Source organism: Lynx canadensis, chromosome X (genome assembly GCF_007474595.2).
Source record: "Lynx canadensis isolate LIC74 chromosome X, mLynCan4.pri.v2, whole genome shotgun sequence".
Lineage (NCBI taxonomy): Eukaryota > Metazoa > Chordata > Mammalia > Carnivora > Felidae > Lynx > Lynx canadensis.
In genome coordinates this window covers 59,496,171-59,522,353 of record NC_044321.2, presented here as the reverse complement: position 1 = coordinate 59,522,353, position 26,183 = coordinate 59,496,171, and the positions used below count along the sequence as shown (strand labels likewise).

General features: G+C 37.0%; 1 protein-coding gene across 1 annotated transcript in view; it reads left to right on the top strand.

The window, feature by feature from the left end:
- The first annotated feature begins 667 nt into the window (after window positions 1–667).
- The window catches only part of ABCB7 (ATP binding cassette subfamily B member 7), a 185,779-nt gene continuing 160,263 nt past the window's right edge, over window positions 668–26,183 (top strand). The window contains exon 1 of the mRNA XM_030305226.1: window positions 668–856. Coding sequence (XP_030161086.1) covers window positions 689–856 — 168 coding nt within the window. The 5' untranslated portion in view covers window positions 668–688. The remainder of the gene's footprint in view (window positions 857–26,183) is intronic.

Genomic DNA, 26,183 nt, shown 5'->3' with positions numbered 1-26,183 from the left:
ACCATCCATTAGCCAATCTAGCTGTTTTGCAGTAATTAGGGATGCTGCAGAAACCAAATGGAAAAGCTAGAAAGAGATGCAAATTAGCAGAGTAAATATGTGTGCGTGTGTGTCCCAAGAGCAACAGACCAAAGGAAAACTGCCCCAAGGATTGCGCGAAAGCGAATAAGCCCGAAACCCAGTGAATCTCAAGGTTCCTGAAGTCTCCACCCTGGGGAAATTAGTATCCGTAAATTTAATCTAAACGTTAGTGCACTAGAGAGTGAAGAGAAAAATATGCAGAGGGAAAACGGAGTGAGGCGTTGCACTGAGTTGAAGGCTGTAAGAGAAAAGTGGAATGACTGGACAAGATAAGGGTTGGCGGATTTAGCAAATGCAGTATTTGAGACATACTAAAAAATGACTCGTTTATCCCAAGTTAAAGTTTAATTGTGCATCCTGTATTTTATGTGGCAAATCTAAAAAAACAGAGAAAGACGTTATTCTACAATTCCCGGTTGTGTAAACCACTCAAAGGCCCTAGAAAATACAGCTGTTAAGCCCAAGTACCTGACTCCTTGCAGAGAAGCTATTTCCGGTCTCGGGCCCTGAGAAAATGAGGGGGAGGGGAGAGAAGATTAAGGTAGCTGAGTGGAGTCCGCCAGCGTCCCACAATTCTCTGCTCTAGATTCCTCTTTCCTCGCTCAAGATGGCGCTGCTCGTGATACATTCTTCACGCTGGGCAGCCGCAGCGACTGCCTTTGAAAAGCGTCGGCACGTGGCGATTCTGGTTCGGTCTCTAGTCTCTGTCCGTGGTGCAGGTCTTCAGCGGAGATCACGTCAGCTCGGCGCCTCGGGAGCTTCTCGAATTTCCCAGGTGAGATGACATTCACGTGGAAGAGTAGGGTGAAGGACAAAGGGACCTATGGAAAAGTTTGCTCTCATGTCCTCGGGTCAGAGAGAAAGCCAAAAAGAAAGGTTGTCAGGGCTAACTCGGAACATCAGTAAGTGAAGGAAATTAGGGGTGGTAATTTGAGGAAGGGGGGAAGAAAACCTTTGTGGTACGCCAAGGGAATGGAACGGACGATTCCGGGCAGAGGGCACCTGGAGCACTAGTTATTCTCAAAGGATTTACGTGTTTGTTTCCCTCCCCCCGCCCTTCGTAGTTTAAAAGATGGGGTAGACGGGATCCCCAGATTGCTTACCTTTCTAAATGCAAGGAAAACTGGCAACTTTTCCAAAGTTAGTAATGGAATTTGGGACTAATATGGCCATGGTTCAGATTTTACTCTCTTGAAAGTAGTATTTGGGGAGCATTGTAACATGACAGCAGAACTACCTGTAAACAAGAGGCTGAGTTGGCACAGTTAACTCTCTGCTGACAGTGCTTCCTGATAGGCCAAAAACCATACCTATCTTTCTCTCCAAAACATAGACCGCCCTAAATTCGTATGTAAACACGATTGTCTTTTGATCTGAAAATAGTGTTCTTCTGTGTACACAGGTCGCTTTGGAACCCATAAGGCTGCTTATCTTTAATTAATGAATGTAGTTTTTGTTATAGTGTCTCTTAATTTGTGTCCATAATTCTCTCTTAGCAGTTACAAAAAAATATTCATATTTGTACTTTGGTATATCTTTTTATTTCCTATATATTGGCAAAATGTTTAATTGCCACTACTTGTTCATCAGTATCGCTGAAGCATTGTCAGTTTTGTTTGGGAAGCACCCTCATAAATTTTGATTCCACATGAACAGATGTTTAATGTCTACATTGTACATAGCACTATGCTAGATAATGAGGGTACCAAGAGAAACATACATTAATGCCTTCAAGATTGATCAGTTTAGTTAAGGAGTTTGTATTTATGTATTACAAGAATAACTAAACAATGTAAGTAGGTTAAATATCAAATGAATAGTATAAACAATAAGGGCAGTAAGCATCTAGAGGAAATAGGGATAATTAAGGACCAGATTATAGAGAGGATCTCATGCTGGTGATAGAACTGAGGAGAACATTTTAAGCAGGGAGAATGGGGAATGACACTAAGCATGTGGAATGCCGGAGAAATTATATGCATTCGTTCATCCAGTGATTATTGAACACCTTTACAGCAGTAGAGGTTACAGCAGAATAAAATACAGGCCCTGTCCTTGAAGAGTCTAAAATCTAGTAAGGGAAAAAGGTAAGTAAACAGGCAATTATAATACAGTAGTGCAATGATGGGAAGGGTACAGAGTACTAAAAGAGTGTACTTGAAGGGCATCTAATCTAATTTTGAGGTGGGAAAATGCCTTGAATAACTGATATCTACTAAGCCAAGGCCTTAAAAAATTAAGAGAAATTAGCTAAAGAGGGAATAGTGTGTGCAAAGGCCCACAGGTAAGAGAGAGCATGGACCTTTTGTAGAACTGCATGTAGTTTAGGCTACTGAAGAGTTCAGGATAGAAGCAGCAGATCAGGCTAGATCTAGAAGCAAATCCAGATCATTTTATTAAAGGTTTTAAAACACTTTATAGTTGAAAGTTTGTAACACATGACCTCTTGGGAACCATTCTTATTCTGTAGTCCTCTAATAAGCCTAATGAAGTTAAAATAATATTTGTAGGACTTTGTCAGGCTGGGGGGATGGGGGGAAGGAGAAGTTACTGGGAGTTTCAGAGGAAGTGATGTAAATAAATTTCTCTCTTTTCTTTTTTTTTTTTTTAATTTTTTTTTCAACGTTTTTTATTTATTTTTGGGACAGAGAGAGACAGAGCATGAACAGGGGAGGGGCAGAGAGAGAGGGAGACACAGAATCAGAAACAGGCTCCAGGCTCCGAGCCATCAGCCCAGAGCCTGACGCGGGGCTCGAACTCACGGACCGCGAGATCGTGACCTGGCTGAAGTCGGACGCTTAACCGACTGCGCCACCCAGGCGCCCCAAATTTCTCTCTTTTCATGAACACTGTCCCCACAACTTTCTTCTTCCACTGTCTTCTGTACATCCTACCATTCCCTGTGGTTACCATTTCCAAAGTGTGAAAAAACAAAGATGTTACTTTTGTTTTCTGCTTCTTAAAGACATGCAACTCTTGCCATAATTTGAAAAAATGTAGATTTAACTGGGAGATGAAGGAATGATTATAAGGCTTTCATACTTTTAGGACAATCATTAGTATATAGCATAATATTTTAGAGCTGAAAGGAACCTTAGTGCGGTGTTATGAAACATGTTAATAAGTTGGATCAGTCTTTTTTTATATGAAATTCAGTAGAATAAGAAAGAAAATGTCAGTGCTTTATACATATTAAGGGAAGTATTGTTTTATGTACTGTTTTATGTGTATATGTACTTTGCCACATGTATGCGATTACTGGGATGCATTGTAAAATGTGTTTTTCACACAGGATTATTTACTGGATTATTTACTGTGCAATATGGTAGTCACCAGCTTCATGTGGCTGTTAAAATTTAAATTAAATTAAAATTTTAATTCCTTGGTTGCATTAGCCACATTCCAAGGGCTAAAAAGGTACATAGATATGGAACATTTCCATCCTTGCAGAAAGTTCTGTCCAACAGTGCTGCTTTAGAGAAGATCATGTCCAGCCTTCTAATTTTGCAGATGAGGTAACTAAATCCTAGTATAGATAAATGGCAGCCTTTAAGGCCATTCATTTATTGCCTTCTCTGTCAGGTATTCATATAAAGGTAAATAAGACTCTTGCAGGCATTAAACATACAATAAATGTTGAATCGTAAAGATACTTACACTAGAGCACTGTTAATAGAGGGAAACACCTTAAACATAAAAGTTTTTTTTATTAAAATTGTAAGTGTTGTAAGATTTAAATTGTAATGATTTAAAGTATGATAAGATTTAAATTGTAATGATTTATTATACAGTTGCCTCTCTACTACATTAGTTAATATTAAAAAGACGTGAGTTTTGGGGCGCCTGATGAGTACCTGAGTTGGTTGAGCATTTGACTCATTTTGGCCTAGGTCATGATCTCAGGATTGTGGGATTGAGCCCAGCATCAGGCTCTGTGCTGAACTCCCTCTGCCCCTCTCCCCCACTCGTGCTCATTCTCTCTCTCCCTAAAATAAAGAGACATGAATTATGAGTGATAGAACTTTTTTCAACAATACTTATATGGTATGTGGTTAGACCACAATGCTTTTTATCTAAGTTTAAAGAGTTAATTCTTGATCCTGATCCTGATCATATACTTTTCTTCGTTTGTTTAAAAAAAAAATCTTTTTTGAGATTTATTCACATACCATATAATTCACCTATTTAAAGTGTGCAATTCAGTGGTTTTTATTTATTTTTTTATTTTTGTAAAATCAATCAGCACACTTGTAATTAACAATGATTAACTTAATTTTTTTAATTTTAGAGCACGAGTAGGGGAGAGGGGTAAAGGGAGAGAGAGAGAATCTTAAGCAGGCTCCAAGCTCAGCATGGATCAAGAGTAGGATGCTCAAACAACTGAGCCACACAGGTGCCCTGAAATTCAATGGATTTTAGTATATGTAATGATACGTATCACTGTCACCATAGCCAATTTTACATCTTTATTACCTTAAAAACAAACTTGCTACCCTTTTGCCTATCACCCTCCCCCCCCCCGCCCACATTTCCCTCCCTCACCAGCCCTAAGAAACCACTAATCTATGTTCAGTTTCTATAGATTGTCCATTTTGGACATTTCACATAAATGGAATCATATAATAATATGTGGTCTTTTAAGACTGGCTTCTTTCACTTAGTAGTATTGTGTTTTTAAGGCGCATCTGTGTCATGGCATATATTAAGTACCTCATTTGGTTTTTTTTTAAATATTTATTCTTAGAGAGAGAGAAAGAGAGAGAGCATGAGCAGGGAAGGGGCAGAGAGAGGAGACACAGAATCTGAAGCAGGCTCCAGGCTCTGAGCTGTCAGCACAGAGCTGGATGTGGGCCTCGAATTCATGAACCGCGACGTGAGATCATGACCTGAGCCAAAGTCAGACGCTTAACTGACTGAGCTACCCAGGCGCCCCAGTACTTCATTTGTTTTTATAGCCAAATAATATTCAGTGTGGTTATGCAATATTGCCTTTATGCATTCATTGGTTGGTGGGCATAGGTTTTTTTTCCCTATCTTTTGGCTGTTATGAATAATGCTGCTATAAGCATCCATGTACAAATTTTCATTTCTCTTGAGTGGATAGCTAGGAGTAGAATTGCTGGATCATATGATAACTCTATGTTTAATTCTTTTAGGAACTGTTAGACTGGTTTTCAAGGGACTACACCATTTTACATCACCCTCAGAAGTACTGGAGGGTTCCAGTCTCTCCACATCCTCGACAATGCCAATAGTTCTTGTTATCTTACTTTTTTAGTCTAGCTATCCTAGTAGGTGTGAAGTGTTATCTCATTGTGGTTTTGATTTGTATTTCCCTAATGACAAAAGACGCTGAGCATCCATCCATGTGCTTATTAGCCATTTGCATATCTTTTTTTGAGGAATGTGTATTCAGGTCTTTTGCCCATTTTTTAATTGGGTTATTGGTCTTTTTATCATTGAGATATGAGAATTCTTTATATATTCTACATTCAGGTCCTTTATCAGATATATGATTTGCAAATATTTTCTCCCATTCTGTGGGCTATCTTTTTACTTTCTTGATAATGTCCTTTGAAGCACAAAAGCTTTTCATTTTCATAAAGTCAAATTTATCTATTTTTTTCTTTTGTCATACTTTTTGTGTTATACCTAAGAATCCATTGCCAAATTTGAGTTCATGAAGAATTACCATGTTTTCTTCTAGGAATTTTATAATGTAATTCTAGTGATATATAGAAACAACTCTTGTATAGTTATAGTTTCCTTTCCCCACTTTGTTGTTTTATTTTAATATATATCTGTAAATGTTGCAATCCTAACAATATATTGTCATAATTATTGTTTTATATAATTTATGACTTTTAAAGAAGCTGAGAGAAGACAGGAAGGCAAGTAAATATTTATTTTGTTAGACTAGCCTTTGTTTTTGTTTTTGTTTTTATTTTTTAACATTTATTTATTTTTGAGAGAAGAGAGAAAGAGAGAAAGAGAGTATGAGCACGAGCAGGGGAGGGTCAGAGAGACTGAGAGACAGAATCCGAAGCAAGGTCTAGGCTCTGAGCTATTAGCACAGAACCTGACACGAGGCTCAAACTCATGGACTGCGAGATCATGACCTGAGCCCAAGTTGTACGCTTAACCGACTGACCCACCCAGGCGCCCCTGTTATACTAGCCTTTGTATTTATCATTTATGTTTCTCTTCATGTCTTCTCTTGTGTTTGATTTAGCATCTGGAATCATTTCCTTATGCCAGTATAGCTGTGCTCCCATCCATCTCCTTCGTGGTGTTATTGGCAAATATATTGCATCGCTACAGGTCATAAGCTCAACAATTAATTTTTATCCATATTATTTTATACAGTTGCTTTTAATTTTTTATTTATTTAAAAATATTTATTTTTGAGAGAGAGCGCACAAGTTTTTTATATAGTTTCTTTTTAAAATCAGTTCAAAGAAGAAGGTTAAAAAGTGTGCATTTATACATTCTGGTGCTGTGTGTGTGTGTGTTTCAATTGCAGTCTGAGGTCATTTGTTTTCAGCCTAAAGAACTTCCTTTAGTATTTCTTGTAGGGTAGTTCTGTTAGTAACAAATTTTCCTAGTTTTTATTTATCTGGGAGTGTCTTTATTTTGCCTTCATTTTTGAAAAGTTTTCAGTATATAGTATTCTTGCTTGACAGGTTTTTTTTCTTTGAGTGCTTTGAATGTTATCCTACTGCCTTCCAGCCAATGCATTGTTTTTGCTAAGAAATCAGTTGTTAATCTTATTGGGTCCCCTTGTTAGTGAGGAGTTTTTTTTTTTTTTTTCTCTTGCTACTTTTAAGAAGTTCCCTTTGTTTTGGCTTTTAATGTTTTTACTATAAAGTATGTGTGGCTCTCTTTGCATGTTTCCTCCTTGGAGTTTGTTGTATTTCCTGGATGATAAATTATATTTTAATAAGTTCTTTTTAATAAGCTTTGGAAGGTTACAGCCATTATTTCATCAAATAGTTTTTCTTCCCCTTTATCATTCTTCTTTCTTTCTTTTTTTCTTTCTTTCTGGTACACTCATTATGCATATGTTGGTGTGATTATTAATGTTCTACATTTCTCCGAGACTCTGTTCATTTTTCTTCACTCTCTTTTATCTCTGTTCTTCATATTGCATAGTCTCTATTCTGTCTTCAAGTTCACTAATTCTGCTGCCAATTTACATCTGCTGTCAATCCCCTTTAGTAAAGTTTTCATTTTAGTTATTGTATTTTTTTAACTCTAGAATTTCCATTTAGTTCTTTTTAAATAATTCCTGTTTGTTGATATTCTTCATGTAACGTTATATCATCATCACATCTTCCTTTATTTCCTTTTTAAAAATTTTTTTAATGTTTATTTATTTTTGAGAGAGACAGAGACAGAATGTGAGTGGGTTAGGGGCAGAGAGAAAGGGAGACACAGAATCTGAAGCAGGCTCCAGGCTCTGAGCTGTCAGCACAGAGCCCAACGTGGGGCTTGAACTCATGAGCTGTGAGATCATGATCTGAGCTGAAGTTGGATGCTCAACCTACTGAGCCACCCAGGCGCCCCACACCTTCCTTTATTTCTTTAACATGGTTTCTTTTAGTCTTTGGACGTATTTATAATGACTACTTTGAAGCCTTTACTTTTCAATGTGACATTTGGTCAAAACCACAGGCAGTTTCTCTTGCCTGCTTTTTTCTCAGTGTATAGGTTATACTTTCCTGTTTCTTTGTATGTCTTGCAATTTTTTGGAAACTGGACATTTAAAGGTTTTTTTTTTTTACGTTTATTTATTATTGAGAGAGAGAGCGAGACAGAGCATGAGCATGGGAGGGGCAGAGAGAGAAGGAGACACAGAATTTGAAGGAGGCTTCAGGCTCTGAGCTGTCAGCACAGAGCCCAACACGGGGCTCGAACCCACCAACTGCGAGATCATGACCTGAGCCGAAGTCGGATGCCCAACCGACTGAGCCACCCAGGCACCCCAGGAAACTGGACATTTTAGATAATGTAACTCTGGGTACTAGTCCCCTCCTTCTCAGGGCTTCTTGTTATTTACTTGCTTGTTTATTTGGTTGAAGACTGGATGGATTATTTTAGTGCTGTTTCTCTCCACCCACCTCCCTGCTTCCCACTTCACAGTATTTAATGCTTCTTATGTTGCTCCTTAAAGGGTATGTCCACAGTTACCCTGGAATGACAGTGGTTTTGGTGAGGCTTTCTTTGCCTCTTTCCCAGTTATGCTCCATTAGTTGCTGGCAGATTGCACTGTTGAAATCAATCAATTTCTTGAGGCAGAAATTGTTGCACAGACTGAAGCAGTCAAATTGGGGTTCCTTTGAAGTGAAAGCTCTGAGGTCAACTTTGGAGATTTGTTCTGACCGCAGGCAGGCTCCTCCCATCTGTCTCCCTTCTTGGTTTTCTGGTTCTCTGGGACATACCAGCTGACCTATGGTTTAGCTTCTGTGTCCAATGATTCCATTAGTGTCCTACTACTTAGCTTTCACCAGAACCTCCACTGTTTTTGAGAGCAACCTGAGGCTTGAACTTCCTCACATCAAGTTGTAAGTGAAGACAATTCCTCTGGGAAGAGATGAGGAGCTATTTGTTTTAGTGCCTTCTTCTCCTTCCAGACAAAAATCTATCAGCCACAGCTCTGAAGCTGGGGCTGGGGACAATGGTCATTTGTCTCTTAGTTAAACCTCCCCTTTAGGAGTTGAGTGCTAGGTAGAGTAAGAGGAGTTTTTTTTTTTGACTGCCTCTCCTGGTATGGAACCAGCCTCTTAGGAATCATGGTCAGGGTGATTGGGCCTTTAGCAATCAAGTATTCTCAGTGGCACCATACCCAAGGTAGAGCCTTTGTCCCTCCCATGGAGCTGTGTGGAACAATGGAGCCCCTCCTTCTTGACCACGTTATCCCAGCATGTAGTTTCAGCAATAGGTTTCTGGGGGAAAGACGAAAAATGCTGATATCCTGCCTTTCCCAGGAGGATAGTCTTCTGATTAGGAACTTATGAAGGAGAGAGGGGGGTAATGTACTGTGCTTTTGGCTGCACCAGTCTCAAGGGGAGTTTCCATATTGCCAAACTGGGAGTGGGGAGGCAGGGAGTATGTCCTGGTTCAGATGCTACAGACTTGCTATTCTTACTGAACTATAGTTGCTTTTCTTGAGTAAATGTTACTTCATTTGCTATATGCCCCCAGTCCCATTTCTAGGGACTTTAAATGGTTGTCCTTTTATAACTTTTACCAGTTTTTCTGGGGAGTGGGTCTAAGGAGATCCTTATGTTGTCATGCCAGAAGTGGAACTCTCTTCATTTGTTTTTGACTGTCTCATGTCGTTTGGCTTACTGCATGCAGCAAAGTGGTCTGTCCTTTTTCTTTGGTTTGTAGAAGATAATTTCCATTTAGATCTGGCACACCTTTTGTTTTAGTGTACTTACCTTGTATGCTCTATTTAGTAGTTCTTTTGGATAGGTACTGTTTTGTTTTCATTTGCTGGTTCACATTTCATTTGTTTACATCATGGGCAAGGAATGAGAACTTTAATATCTCCCTGTAGAAAATTCCCTCTTCCTGTACTCCCACTGCTGACTGGCTGCTACTAAGAGACTTTACTTCTGGACATCCTATTAACTGAAGTGGAATATAATAACACTAATGAAATTATTCTGCTTTGCTTTTTAGAGATCCTAGTTTTAAGATATAAGTTTTACATTATAAGATGCATATCAAGAGATGGCAGTGATTACTGAGAAGATATTAAATGTAATAAGAAGATTAAAAACAACAGGAAAAAATTAAGGGTGTTTTTAAGTAAATTTTGCATGGAACTTAAGAGGGTGAGAGGTGATTCAGTGAAATTTAAAGTACCTGAAAGACAATTTTTTTAAATTAATTAGTTAAATAATTAAAATTTTTTTAACATTTATTTATTTTTGAGAGAGAGAGACACAGCATGAGCAGGGGAGGGGCAGAGAGCGAGGGGGAGACGACACAGAATCTGAAGCAGGCTCCATGCTCCGAGCTGTCAGCACAGAGCCCGATGTGGGGCTTGAACTCACCAACTGTGAGATCATGACCTGAGCTGAAGTCGGACACTGAACCGACTGAGCCACCCAGGTGCCCCAAGGACAATTTTTTTAAATTAAAAGCTATCATTCTAATAATTCAGTGATACCTGAACTTACCTGGAACATTAGTTGATTGGGAACATAGACTTCAGTTGCAGGAAGAGGGATTTAATATACATATAAAAATAATTTCTTAAATTAATAGTCTTTTTATTGGGAGAGCAATAATGACTTTTTAAATGACCTAAGTGGCAGAACAAATAACCATTGATTATAATTTAAATAGATATCTTAATGATAGAACTGGTTTATATTATTCAGCATCACAACTCACTTTAAAAGGGGTGATTTGGCAGAAAGAACATTGGTAAACGGTCAGAAGAGTTGGATTCTAGTCTTGGCTTTGGTGTTAGGAGACAAGTGAACAATCATTAAATAGTAATTTGCAATCATTAGACAAATATAAGTTATGAAGAAGCAGTGGCTTGGTTTTGAGAAGAGCAGGACCAAACCAATTCAGTTCTTCATATGAGAGAGAGTGACAGGGTACTTACTTAGAAGTGTAGTCGATGTTGATTTCAGTAAAGCTTTCAAATCTTGTCCCCTGTATCATTCTCACCCAACAAGCCAGGAAGAAATGGTATTGCAAACTGTTAAGGGGTCTTGAGGTAGTAGTGTAGTAGTAAGAAAATCTTACCAGAGAAAATACAGATAATTTGAAAGAGTTTGATTTATAAATATTAAAGGGGATAAACAACTGGTGTACAAAGGACATAGCTTGGTGTAATGGAATGAATATTGTCACTAGGACATCTGAATACTTGAGTTCTGTTTCTACTCTTAATTATCTTGGACAGATCGTTTAGTCCTTTGGACTTCAGTTTCTGTAAGGGTTCAACTACTTGATCTCTAAAGTTTCTTCCAATTCTGTAGTTTCCTGACTCTGATCTGCAGGGACTTTGTATAAATAGAATCTCTACTTTGTGATCCTAGTTTATTACTGGTAGTAAGTAGGTTTCTAGTAGCAACATAGGCTACATTTAAATTCACGTAAGTTTTTAATGGGGGCAAATTTATATTGTTCTGCCTCTTATAGTACTTGTTGATCTAAGAAGAGGAATAGAAAAAATGAGATTGATGATGAGTTTAGTATTTGCTTAGTGTTGGGGAGATGAAATTAGAGTGGGGAAAGAGAAAGCTAGCTTCTAAAATAATCTATGAAGGTAGAAATAGGTTCCAAATAGATGGTGGAGAGTAGCAGCAGTGCTTGTAAAAGTTGTAAATAAAGATGAAGCTTACCTGGCCTATAAATGATAAAGAAAAGAAATATAAAGGTCTTAGTCTGAAAGTGGCTTTGGGGATTGAGAAGAGGAATTCAGAAGACCCCTTATTGGAAATAGTCAAATAAATAACATTATTTAAGCCATTGATATAGTTTATTGAATTGGTTATTAAAATTAACATGAGGGGGAAGAAAAGTTCATAATATTATTTCTAAGTTTTCTTTTAGAGTACTAGGCCCTTCAAGAATCTGATAAAAGCCATGAACCTTCTCCCTGGAAAAACGGGCATACATGCTTCATTTTTCACACCATTTTTTTTGGGGGGGGGAGATCAGAGATCCCTGATAAATATAATAATGAAGACTGGGGGGCATTTCTAATGGAGTTCCTGAGTAGCCAGTGGCAGAATAAAGGGCACTTATCACTGGGTAGTGGGGGATAGAAGTGGAATGGAAACTTATTTTGCTTGTATCAAAACTTTGATTAAATGAAAAATACAGTAATGTTGATTCTCAGTGTTGATCTGAAAGTTAGGCTTCTCAAAAAGGAGTATGTTCCTTCCATGTTGTAAGATAGAATTTAAAATAGAGGCAAAATTGCCTGTTCTGTATATGATCCTTATTGTTTTCTCTTTTTATTTATTTATATATTTTCCCTTTTTAATTGTACAAAACTGCATGTAATAAAAATGTGAGAAAAGTAACCCACAGTCTTACCTCTTAAGTAATTTTCCATTTTCCCCTTGAATTCTAGTTGTTATATGTACATAAATTTTACAATTCTGAGATAACTTTAAATTGTTTCTTTTTACTTATAAGCATTATTTTTCTTGGTGCTCAGTCTTTACCAAAATTAGGTCTTTTAATTAATTAATATTTTAGTAATTTTAATAGGTGTATATTTAACTGTCTACAAAAGGTGACATTTTCTTTGTTTTGGTTTTTTACCTCCTTTTCTAAAATTTGTCTTCCTAAAGTTTTGCTAGAGACACGGTTCAGTCCATAACTGTGTGTGTGTGCAAATACGTAGAAACCTGGAAGTATATACTTAAACGTAGCTCTGAAGAGGGGATGGTTTGTGAAACTAAAGGACAGTAAGGGACCTTTAACTTGTTATTAAAGATACTTTATCATTTTATAAGAAAAATTTCATGTGTAAGCCTTTCAGTTGGTGGTCTGACCTTTTTAATAGGTTGTATTAACTTGTTCATTTGTTCAACTCTAGTTTTGTGTACATCCTTGTATATGACTCAGTGGTTATTTTGTGTAATGTAAAAAGATCTTTAACATTTATTTATTTCTAGTTTTTTCATGTTTAGTTATTTTTGAGAGAGAGAGGGAGAGAGTGCAAGGAGAGGGAGGGGCGGAGGGAGAGGGAGACACAGAATCCGAAGCTGTCAGCACAGAGCCTGATGTGGGGGCTTGAACTCACAAACCTTGAGATCATGACCTGAGCCTTCATTGGAGGCTTAACCAACTGAGCCACCCAGGCGCCCCAAAGATCTTTAAAATTTTAAAGAAACTTCCCTGAAAGTATTCTATAATTTTTCAATTTAGCTAATTTTTGATTATCAGTTTGCTAGGGAATTGGGGAATGCTTTTAAGAATGAGTCTCAGTATTTCCTCTTCATTTCACTGGTTTCTTCAATTAGTATGTAACATAGGTATTTTGCATATTTGGTGCTGCCTAATAGGGAACTGTACTCATGTTTTTTTATCAAAATTAAGCTCTTGTATTTTAAAAAATTACCAAAACAGTACTGAAAGATTAGGAAATATAGGGAAAACAAAGAAGAAAGAATAAGAAAAAAGAAAAAAGCAGCTATTCTCTAACACTTTGGTATAAACCTATACTTAGAATTTTAGTGTTCATAGTTTACAAAATGCTTTAACATTTCATTTTTTCCTGTTCCTATTTTATTCATTGGTTTTCACCAGGATCCAAAAAATAAAGACTTCTTGCTGCTTAGAGCTGTACTGCCCAGTACAGTAGACATTACCCACATGTGGCTATTTCAAATTCCATTAAAATTAATTAAAATTAAAGAAGATAAAAAACTAGCAGCTTAGTCATACTAGACACATTTCAAGTGCTCAATAGCCACATGTGACTAAGTGGCTATTGTATTTGACCACACAGATATAGAACATTTCTGTTATCACTGAAAGTTCTGCTGGATATGGCTGGCCTAGTAGATAATTTTAAATAGGGAATGATATTATCAGATATGTTTTTGGAATATTATTCTGGCTGCAGTTTGAAAGATAGGTTGAAAATAGGGATTGGAGATAGGATTTAGGATATTGAAGTAATATAGGAGAGAAGTGATAAAAAAAACCCTGCACTGCCTGTCCTGACGAAGCATTGTCAGGGATTTGCCACCAAGCATTCTTGTATCATGACATGATTTTGAAATGCTTTGAAAGATCTTGAAAGGTTTTGAAACAAGAGAGTATCACTTTGTCTTAGCTACTTAACTTAGTCTCAGTGTTTTTATAAAATGGGCATTTGACAAAGACTTAACCTTATTTATCTCCCACAGTTCTGGGGAGGATCAAGTGCAACAATAGATTGTGAAAGCAGTTTGTGAATTGTAAAGTGGTTTGAATTTTGCCATTACAGTTTTAGCTTATGGTTCTGTAATAAAACATAATCTTTTGTAATCGATTTTGTGGGGACTGCCTATAGAACTCATGTTGGTAGGTTACCCTCACTTATGTTTTTTAAGATTTTTTTTTGTTATTTATTTTTGAGCGAGAGAGAGAGAGCAAACAGGGGAGAGGTAGAGAGAGAAGGGGACACAGAATCTAAAGCAGGCTCCAGGCTCTGAGCTATCAGCACATAGGCCAATGCAGGGCTCCAACTCACTAACCGAGAGATCATGACCTGGGCCGAAGTCCGACACTTAAACAACTGAGCCACCCAGATTCCCCCTCACATCTGTTTTTGAATGCTTATCCAGCAGTCCAGTTACACTCTAGCTAATTAGTGACAGAACTGACATGACAACCCAAGGCTTTTCATTCATCTCTTTCTCCTTCATCTCACTAGCTCTGCTTTTCCAACTTGAACAGATGAATTTTACTTATTTAGGACTTTTTGTGCAACTATACTCTATTGCATTGATGAATAGCTAGAGTAAATCTATTTAAGTAAAACTGTTAGACTTTTAAATAATTTAAATTTAAATTTAAAAATTAAAAAAAATTAATTAAAACTATTAGAAAACTGTCTTTTAAATGAATTCTTATATATTATGTATTACATATTACATATTACAGTATTGTAATACATACAGAAGTAGTAAAATCATACTACACTAATGTCTTTAGAGTTTACCACCACCTAACACAACTCTACATTTACAAAAAGAATATGCCACTATCATCCTCAGCAGTCTTTTAGCAAATGTTTATTGGGTACCTGCCATTTGGCAGACATTGTATAGGGCACTGAGGCTACAACCATGAGCAAGGCATAGTCTTTGCCCTCCAGGAAATTGCAATTTAAAGGAAAAAACAGGTAACCAACTATTGACATAAGGTGTGATGAATGCTCTCATAGGGGTATATGCAGAATTATATGGAAGCCCAGAGGTGAAGAACCACCGTCAATCTAGTGAGGTTAGGGAACACTTTCCAAAGAATTTATAGATGAATATTGAAGGATTTGTAGGTAGAAGTTGGCTTGGTGGATGAGTGAAAGGTTATTTTAGGACAAAAGATATTAAATGCCTTGTCTTCTTTAGAAAAGCTGTAGTTTGGAGGTGGATTGGGAGTGGACAAGATTAGAAGTAGGGAGACATTTGGTTTGGATGGAACATTAGAGGGTTTAATGGTAATATTGGAGACAAGGGATGATAACCTCAACTAAGGCTATGACAGTGATTATAGAGCTATTTAAGAGGTAAAGTTGACAGGAGTTATGAGTGGTTTGATGCACAGGATAAGAAGAAATAAAGAGGAAAGAAAGTTCCCAGGTATCTGGTTTAGGCATCTGAGTAGTGATACTATTAACTAAGATGGGAGGAGTGAGTTTGAGGGGTTGGAGAAGATAGAGAAAATGCTGAGTTCACCATGGGATATGTGGGGTTTAAGCTATCTGTGAGACATGATGAAAATGTCTAATGAGGGGCGCCTGGGTGGCTCAGTCGGTTAAGCGGCCGACTTCGGCTCAGGTCACGATCTCGCGGTCCGTGAGTTCGAGCCCCGCATTGGGCTCTGTGCTGACAGCTCAGAGCCTGGAGCCTGCTTCAGATTCTGTGTCTCCCTCTCTCTGACCCTCCCCTGTTCATGCTCTGTCTCTCCCTGTCTCAAAAATAAATAAAAACGTTAAAAAAATTAAAAAAAAAGAAAATGTCTAATGAACACTTGTATATATGGGGTAGATACTTGTCAAAGAGATCTGGGCTTGAGATAAAGTTTGAGAGTAATTGTGGAGGTAATTTTTTTATAGTGGCTATGGATACCTTTGGGAGACTGTATAAAATGAGAACAAAATAGAGGGCTAAAGAAGAAACTCTTGAGTTTTCCAGTATTCAAATCAAACAATAGTTGAAGAAGATTTCACAGTGGCCAGGGAGGTTAAAGGAATGGGGGTAGATTGATATTCTAGAAGTCAAGAGAGGAAACAGTTCCAGAAAGAAAGGAATGGTCAGTAGTGTTATGCAACAGAGAGGGTATGTAAAATGAATATGCAAAATGTTATTGAATTTAGCAATTAGTATTTCTGATAAACAGTTTCAGTAGTGATGGGGGGTAGAAGCCATATTACAGTGTTTTAAGCAGTGAGACATTAGTGGTGTGTCCTTCTCAGTGCATCATTTTGGGGGTACATGGTGTTGTTACATCTTATTTCTGGTGAAGTTAACCTTCATTGCTTGGTTAAGGTGGTGTCTACCAGGTTTCTCCAATGAAAAATACTATTTTCTCTTTTGTAATTAAAAAAATACCTTGAGGGAAATTCTTTGAGAGTATGCAAACAATCATGTTTCTCTTAAAACTTTCACTAGCTAGTAACATGCATCAGTGGATCTTGTCTACAGTTACTACTGTGATGTTTGCCTAATTATGTTTTTCTGTTTCCCTCATTCCTTCTACATTTGTTAATTGGAATTCTTCTGTAAGGAAGAGCTGTCACTTCTCCCTAATTTAATTTCTTATTTATTTATATCAGGATGAACTCATAGATGTTAATAAACTATATTCTATGAATTATAACCCAGTACTCTCAAGTTTTATTTTGTTGCTCTAGTTGTCCCAGCTCTAAGCCACTGGAAGCTCCAGTCTCCAGCTCCTCTGTCCTTTGGACATGTGCCTATCTGTTTTCAAGCACTTCCTTACTTTTAGGCAACACACGATTTTCCAGGTTCATCTTATATTTTCCCTGCCCTGGCCCTGAGATCAGCTCTTTCTACAAAGAACCCTGTACCTTCCATTGGAAAATGGCATTTGTTTGTTTGTTTATTTACTTATTTTTCTTTTCAAATTTTTATTTAAATTTTAGTTAACATATAGTACAATATTGGTTTCAGGAGTAGGATTCAGTGATTTATTACTTACATATAACACCCGGTACTCATCATAACAAGTGCCCTCCTTAATACCCAGCACCCATCTAGCCCATCCCCTATCCATGCTTTAGCCCTCTATTTGTTCTCTATCTTTAAGAATCTCTCATAGTATGTTTCCCTGTCTCTTTTTTTTTATTTCCCCCTCTCATAATGTTCATCTGTTGTGTTTTCTAAATTCCACATATGAGTGGAATCATCTGGTATTTGTCTTTCTCTGACAGACTTATTTGGCTTAGCATAATACACCCTAGCTCCATCCGTGTCATCACAAATGGCAAGATACCATTCTTTTTGATGGCTGAGTAATACTGCATTGTGTATCTATACCACCCACATCTTTTTTTTTTTAATTTTTTAACATTTATTTATTTTTGAGACAGAGACAGAGCATGAACAGGGGAGGGTCAGAGAGAGGGAGACACAGAATCTGAAACAGGCTCCACGCTCTGAGCTGTCAGCACAGAACCCAGCACGCGGCTCGAACTCACAGACTGTGAGATCATGACCTGAGCCTAAGTCGGCCACTTAACCAACTGAGCCACCCAGGTGCCCCTATACCACATCTTCTTTATCCATTCATGGACACTTGGGCTCTCTCTATAGTTTGGCTATTGTTGAAAATGCTGCTTATAAACATTGGGGTGCATGTGTCCCTTTGAATCTGTATTTTTGTATCATTTCGGTAAATGCCTAGGTGCAATTCCTGGATCATAGGGTAGTTCTATTTTTAACTTTTTGAGGAAGCTGTATACTGTTTTCCAGAGTTTTTGCACCAGTTTGCATTCCCACCAACAGTGCAAGAGTGTTTCCCTTTCTCCACATCCTCACCAACATCTGTTGTTGCCTGAGTTGTTTATTTTAGCCATTGTGACAGATGTAAGGTAGTATCTCATCGTGGTTATGATTTGTATTTCCCTGATGATGAGTGATGTTGAGCATCTTTTCATGTGTCTGTTTGCCATCTGGATGTCTTCTTTGTAAAGTGTCTATTCATGTCTTTTGCCCATTTCTTAACTGGATTGTTTTTTGAGGGTGTTGAGTTTTATAAGTTCTTTATAGATATTGGATACTAACCCTTTATCAGATATATCATTTGCAAGTATCTTGTCCCATTCCATAAGCTGCCTTTTAGTTTTGTTGATTGTTTCCTTACCTGTGCAGAAGCTTTTTATCTTGATGAGTTCCCAATAGTTGATGTTTGCTTTTATTTCCCTTGCCTCAGGCGATGCTTTTATTTCCCTTGCCTCAGGCGACATGTCTAGTAAGAAGTTGATGCAGTCAAGGTCAAGGAGGTTGCTGCCTGTTTTGTCCTGTAGGATTTTGATGGTTTTCTGTCTCACATTTAGGTATTTCATCCATTTTGAATTTATTTTTGTGTATGGTGTCAGAAAGTGGTCCTGTTTCCTTCTTCTGCATGTTGCTGTCCAGTTTTCCCAAAAGCATTTGTTGAAGAGACTGTCTTTTTTCCATTGGATATTCTTTCCTGCTTTGTCAAAGATAATTTGACCATATAGTTGTGGCTCCATTTCTGGGTTTTCTGTTGTGTTCTGTTGTCTGTTTTTATGCCAGTGCCATACCCTCTTGATGACTACAGCTTATAATATAGCTTGAAATTCGGAATCGTGATGCTTCCAGTTCTGTTTTTCTTTTTTAACGTTACTCTGGCTATTCCGGGCCTTTTCTGGTTCCATTCAAATTTTAGGATTATTTGTTCTAGCTCAGTGAAAAATGCTGGTGGTATTTTGATAGGGATTATATTAAATGTGTAGATTTCTTTGGGTAGTATAGACATTTTAACACTGTTTGTTCTTCCAATCCATTAGAATGGAATTATGGAGAATGGCATTTAAAAATGAAGATCTGAATACTAGATGATGATACATTTTTAAAGCATAATAAGTTCTTAAGTTCTCGAGATTGCCCAATATCCATAAATTTATTTACTGGCCTCACTAATAAAATAAATAAGCTTTCTACTAGGAATGTTAACTAATTTCACATAAGACTTGTGAGAACATTTATGGGGCGCCTGGGTGGCTCAATCGGTTGAGCGGCCGACTTCAGCTCAGGTCACGATCTCGCGGTCAGTGAGTTCCAGCCCCGTGTCGGGCTCTGTGCCGACTGCTCAGAACCTGGAGCCTGTTTCAGATTCTGTGTCTCCCTCTCTCTCTGACCCTCCCCCGTTCATGCTCTGTCTCTCTCTGTCTCAAAAATAAATAAACGTTAAAAAAAATTAAAAAAAAAAAAGACTTGAGAACATTTAATCAATGAGAGCATTACCTTTTTGGTAAATAGTCTTGGGAACAATGTGATTATTGTTTTAATTGATAAACTTTGTGTGTTCAGAGAAGTGTGTTTAACTTTTCATTTGTTACTTTTGAGTAAATCCTCTTGATACATAGGATACTGTCATAGATTACTCTTTAAAAAATTGCTAGGTAAAAATTACATAATATGGAATTAATCATTTTAAAGTGAATAATGTAGTGCATTTACAATGTAGTACAACCACCAACTCTGTCTAATTCCACAACATTTCCATTACTCCAAAGTAAAAGTCCTTACCCATTAAGCAGTTTCTTCCCATTTTTTCCCTTACCCCAGCAACCATTAGTCTGGGTTTATCTATTCTAGATATTCCATATAAATGGGATCATATAATATGTAATGTTTTGTGTCTTGCTTCTTTCACTTAGCATAATCTTTCAGGGCTTTCTCCACATTGTAGCATGTATTGGTACTTCATCCCTTTTTTATGGCTGGATATAAAATTTCTTTTTTTTAAATAATTTTAAAAAATATTTATTTTTGAGAGAGAGAGAGCGAGACAGAGAGAGAGAGAGAAAGAGAGAAAATATGAGTGGGGGAGGGTCAGAGAGAGGAAGCAGGCTTCAGGCTCTGAGCTGTCAGCACAGAGCCTGATGCAGGGCCTGAACCCACAAGCCATGAGATTATGACCTGAGCTGAAGTTAGATGCTTAACCAACTGAGCCACCAGGCACCCCCAGATAATATTTCTTCATATATGTGTATATACCACAGTTTTTAAATCTATTCATCTGTGGAGGACACTTGGGCTGTTTATACCTATTGGCTGTTGTGAACAGCGCTATTATAAATACACATGTGCATGTACTTGTTTGAGTACCTGTTTTCACTTCTCTTGTTTTCTCTTTATTCTGGTTTCATTGAGATATAATTTACATATAATATTGTATAAGTTTAAGGTGTTGTACAGTATAATTATTTGATGCATGTATATATTGTGAAATGATTACCACAGTAAGTTTAGTGAACATCCGTCATCTCTCATAGTTTTTTTTCTTGTGATGAGAACTTTTAAGATCTACTCAGTAACTTTCAAATATACAATACAGAATTATTAACTATAGTCACCATGTTGTATTTCGTATTTCTTCTTGATCAGGTTTAGTAGGTTGTATGTTTCTAGGAACTTATCTATTATTCTAGGTTGTCCAATTTGTTGGCATATAGTTGTCCATAGTAGTCTCTTATGATCTTCCGTATTTTTGTGGTATCAGTTGTAATGTCTCTTCTTTAATTTATTTTATTTATTTGGTCCTCTTTTTTTCTTGGTTAGTTCACCTAAAGTTTTGTTAATTTTATCTTTTCAATAGACCAGTTCTTAGTTTGTTAATCTTTTCTGTTGTTTTCCTGTTCTCTATTTCATTTATTTCTGCTCTACTCTGTATTAATTCCTTCCTTCTGCTAATTTTGGGCTAAGTTTGTTCTTTTTCTTCTTACCTGAGATGTAAAATTAGGTTGTGTATTTCAGATTTTTCTTTTCTTTTTTTTGATGTACGTGCATATTGCTGTAAATGAAGAACTACTCTTAGAAGTACTTTTGCTGTGGCTCATAAATTTTAGTATATTGCATTTTCACTTTTGTTTGTCTCAAGATATTTTTAAATTTCCCTTTTGATTTTTCTGTTTGCTCCATTTGTTGTTCAAGAATGTGTTGTTTAATTTCCATGTATTTGTTATTTTTCCACCTTTTCTCCTATTATTGATTACTACTTTTACAACATTGTAGTCAGAAAAGATATTTGGTGGGGTGCCTGGGTGGCTCAGTTGGTTAAGCGTCTGACTTCAGCTCAGGTCATGATCTCACCGTTCCTGAGTTTGAGCCCTGTATTCAGCTTTGTGCTGACAGTTCAGAGCCTTGAGCCTGTTTCAGATTCTGTGTCTCCCTCTCTCTCTCTGCCCCTCCCCTGCTCGTGCTCTGTCTCTCTTTCAAAAAGAAATAAACATTTTAAAAAGTTTAAAAAACAAAGAAAAGATATTTGGTATGATTTCAGTCTTTTTAAGTCTGCTAAGGCTAGTTTTGTGGTCCAACATATGAGCTATCCTAGAAGATGTTTTGCATGCACTTGTGAAGAATGTGTGTTCTGCTGCCTTTGGATGGAATGGTCTGTTAGGTCCATTGGTCTATAAGTGTTGTTCATATCTGCTGTTTCCTTGTTAATTCTCTGTCTGGATGATCTGTTTTTGAGAGTGATGTGTTAATGTCCCCAGCTATTATTATATTGCTGTTTATTTCTCCTTTTAGTTCTGTTTTGTATTTGCTCTATTTAGGTGCCCTTGTTTTCAGTTCTTTAGATTACATAACTTGGAGTGGAATTATGGGGTCATATGGTAATTCTGTGTTTAATTGCAAAACTGTTTTCCACAGCATCTGAACCATTTTGTATTCCTATATACCTACACACCAGTAATGTGTGTAGGTTCCAATTTCTTCATATCCCTTCCAAAATGTCTTATTTTCTGGTCTTTTTTGTTTGTTTGTTTGTTTTTTGTAATTTTAGTATAGCCCTCCTAGTGAATGTGAAGAGGTACTTTATGGTGGTTTTGATATGCATTTCCCTTAATGACTAATGATGTTGAGAATATCTTCATGTGTTTGTTGGCCATTTGTATATCCATTGCCAAATTTGAGGTAATGAGAATTTCCTCCCTGTGTTTTCTTTTAAGAGTTTTATGGTTATAACTCTTCTGTTTAGGTCATTGGTCCAATTTCGGGTTAACTTTCTGCATGTGATTTGAGGTGGGGGTCCAACTTTACTCTTTTGCATGTGTATATCCAGTTGTCCCAGTACCATTTGTTGAGGAAACTATTCTTTTCCCATTGGATGGACTTGGCACCCTTGTAAAAAAAATCAATTGCCGTAGTTTTATGGGTTTATTTCTGAACTCTAAATACTATTCTACTAGTCTATATGTCTATCCTTAAGTCATCACCACACTTTCAATTATTGTATCTTTGTAGTAGGCTTTGAAATCAGGAAGTGTGTGTCCTCCAACTCCCTAATCCTTCTTTTTCTTGCCTAATTGCTCTGGCTAGAACTTTCAGTACAATATTGAGTAGCAGTAGTGGAAAACTGTTGTCCATGTCTTGTTCTGAGCTTACGGGGAGCACTGAGTTTTTCACCAGTGAGTATGATGTTGGCTATGGTTTTTACATGTTTTATCATGTTGAAGAAATTTCTTTCTATTCCCAGTTCTGAGTGTTTTTATCACAAAAGGATGTTGAGTTTGTCAAGTGCTTTTTCTTCACCAATTGAGACGATAGTATGATTTTTATTTAAAATTTTTTTTTAACTTTTAACATGGTTGATTGGGATTTAAAATTTTTTAATTACAGTATAGTTAACATACACTGTTATATTAGTTTCACGTGTACAATAGAGTGATTCAACAATTCTGTATATCACCCAGTCTTCTAGAAGAATGTGTTTTAAGTAATCACTTTCATTAAGTGGCTAAAGAAACATCTTTTCTTTTCAAAAAATAAAGCAGTTAATTGGAAACTTGTCTCTTCTCCCTCATTACTCCCTGCTTAAAAAGTAACAAACAACTTCACAGTGTTCAAAGTCCAAGTCAAAGCTACTGACGTGGCTCTAAGAGCCTTGCATCAGATGCCCCTCTCCAGCTTCCTCCTTAGCCTCTCCCATGGGTTAGCCCTTAGGACTTGCCAACCTGTATCCTGCCTTGGATTATTAATCAAAGCTCTCTTGCTGCCTGAACCTCAATATATTCTCCATCATAGCATCTTATTCATGACCTTTTTTTCACTTTCCACAGTCTTCAATAACATTTATGAGTATCAATTTATTTACTTGTATATTGTCTGTTTTCCTTTGCCGGACTAAAATTCCATGAGGGCAGGGCTATTTCTTTTTCATTCACCACTATGTGCCTCACATCTGTATACTGCTTAGCAGGTAGTTGGTATGGTGTTAATTCATGCAAATGCACAGTGAATAAAAGAATGAATCAGTAAATCAAAGAGTATTGGGGAATACTCAGATATTGCATCTGATGATTCTTTATGCAATGCATATACCAGGGGTTCCAAAACTACACATTAGAGTCATCTGGGTAAGCTTTAAAAAAATCTCAATATACATTTCAATCTTATTATATCATGATAGTTGAAGTTGAGAGAGCCAAACATTAGCCCTTTTAAGTTTTGAATTTTGTACACTTTAAGTTTTTATTTTAATTTCAGTTAAATTACAGTGTTATGTGAATTTCAGGTGTACAGTATAGTAGTTCCACACTTCCATATAATACTTGGTGCTCATCAAAACAAGTGCAGTCTTTAATCTCTATCACCTATTTAACCCATCCCCCAACCTCCTCCCCTCTAGTAACCATCAGACTGTTCTTTGTAATTAAGAGTCTGTTTCTTGCTTTGTCTTCCTCTCTCTTTTATTCCCTTGGCTTGTTTTGTTTCTTAAATGTCACACATGAGTGAAATCATATGGTATTTGTCTTTGTCTGAGTTATTTTGCTTTTCATTATACTCCCTAGTTCCATTCATGTCTTTGCAAATGGCAAGATTTCATTTTTTATGGTTGTGTGTGTGTGTGTGTATAATACCGTATACATATCGATATATACCATATTGTCTTTATCCATTCATCAGTTGATGGACTCGTGGGCTGCTTCCATATCTTGGCTATTGTAAATAATGCTACTGTAAACATCGGGGTGCATGTATCCCTTTTACCTACTGTTCTTGTATTCTTTGGGTACATGCTCAGTAATGCTATCATAGGATCATAAGGTGGGACCATTTTTAACTTTTTGAGGAATCTCCATACTGTTTTGCACAGTGGCCACACCAGTTTGCCTTCTCATCGCTAGTACGAGAGCATTCCCCTTTGTCCACATCCTCACCAACACCTGTTGTTTCTTGTATTGTTGATTTTAGCCATTCTAACAGGTGTGAGGTGATATCTTATTATAGTTTTGATCGGAAATTTCCTGATGATGACTGCTGATGAGCATTTTTTCATGTGTCTGTTGGCTATCTAAATGTCTTCTTTGGAGAAATGCCTGTATGTGTCTTCTGCCCGGTTTTTAATTGGATTATTTGGCTTTTGGGTGTTGAGTTTTATAAATTCTTTATATAATGTGGGTACTGGCTGTTTATCAGATATGTCATTTGCAGATATCTTCTCCCATTTTGTAGGTTGCCTTTTAGTTTTATTGATTGTTTCCTTTGTTACACAGAAACTTTTTTTTTATGTAGTCCCAGTAGTTTATTTTTGTTTCCCTTGCTTCAGGAGACAATCTAGAAAGAAGTTACTGAGGCCAGTGTCAAAGAAGTTACTGCCTGTGTTATCTTCTAGGATTTTTATGATTTCAGGAGTCCATTTTGAATTTATTATTGTGTATGGTGTATGTGTATTGTGTATAGTGTAAGAAAGTAGTCCAGTTTCATTCTTTTGTATGTTGCTGTCCACTTTTTTGCCAACATCATTTGTTGAAGAGACTGTGTTTTTTTTTTTTTTTCAACGTTTATTTATTTTTGGGACAGAGAGAGACAGAGCATGAACGGGCGAGGGGCAGAGAGAGAGGGAGACACAGAATCGGAAACAGGCTCCAGGCTCCGAGCCATCAGCCCAGAGCCCGACGCGGGGCTCGAACTCACGGACCGCGAGATCGTGACCTGGCTGAAGTCGGACGCCTAACCGACTGCGCCACCCAGGTGCCCCGAAGAGACTGTGTTTTTACCATTGGACATTCTTTCCTGCTTTGTCGAAGACTAACTGACCATATACTTGTGGTTTTATTTCTGGATTTTGTATTCTATTTCATTGATCTGTGTGTCTATTTTTGTGACAGTACCATGCTGTTTTGATCACTGCTGCTTTGTAATATAACTTGAAGTGTGGAATTGTGATGCCTCCAGCTTTGCTTTTCTTCTTCCAAGTTGCTTTGGCTATTCTTGGTCTTTCAGGGTTCCCTTTTAGGGATTTTTTTTTAGGATTGTTTGTTCTAATTCTGTGAAAAAGGCTGTTAGTATTTTGATAGATATTGCATTAAGTATGTGGATAGCTTTGGGCAGAATAGACATTTTAAAAATATTTGTTCTTCTAATCCATGAGCATGGAGTGTCTTTCCATTCCTTTGTGTCATCTTGAGTTTCTTTCATAAATGTTTTATAGTTTTCAGAGTACAGGTCTGTCACCTCTTTGGTTAGATTTATTCCTAGGTATCTTATTATTTTGGGTGCAGTTGTAAGTGGGATTGATTTCATAATGTCTGTATTTGCTGCTTCATACTGATATGTAAGAATGCAACAGATTTCTGTACATTTGATTTTGTATGCTGCAATTTACTGAATTCATTTATCAGTTCTAGCAGCTTTTTAGTGGAGTCTTCTGGGTTTTCTATATATGGAATTATGTCATCTGCAAATAGTGAAAGTTTTACTTCTTCCTTACCAATTTGGCTCCTTTTATTTCTTTTTGTTGTCTTATCTCTGTGGCTAGGACTTCCAAGTACTATGTTGAACAAAAGTGGTCAGAGTGGACATCCTTGTCTTGTTTGCCTAAGCGAAAAGTTCTCAATTTTTCCCCATTGAGGATGATGTTGGCTCTTGGTGTTTTGTATATGACCTTTATGATGTTTGAGGTATGTTTCCTCTAATCCTACTTTGTTGAGGGTTTTTTTTAATCATGAATGGATGTTGTGCTTTGTCAAATGCTTTTTCTGCATCTGTTGAATGGTCATATGGTCCTTATCCTTTCTCTTATTGAAGTGGTATATCACATTGATTTGCGAATGTTGAACTACCCATGCAACCCAGGAATAAATCTCACTTGACTGTTGTGAATGATTTTTTTAATGTATTGTTGAATTG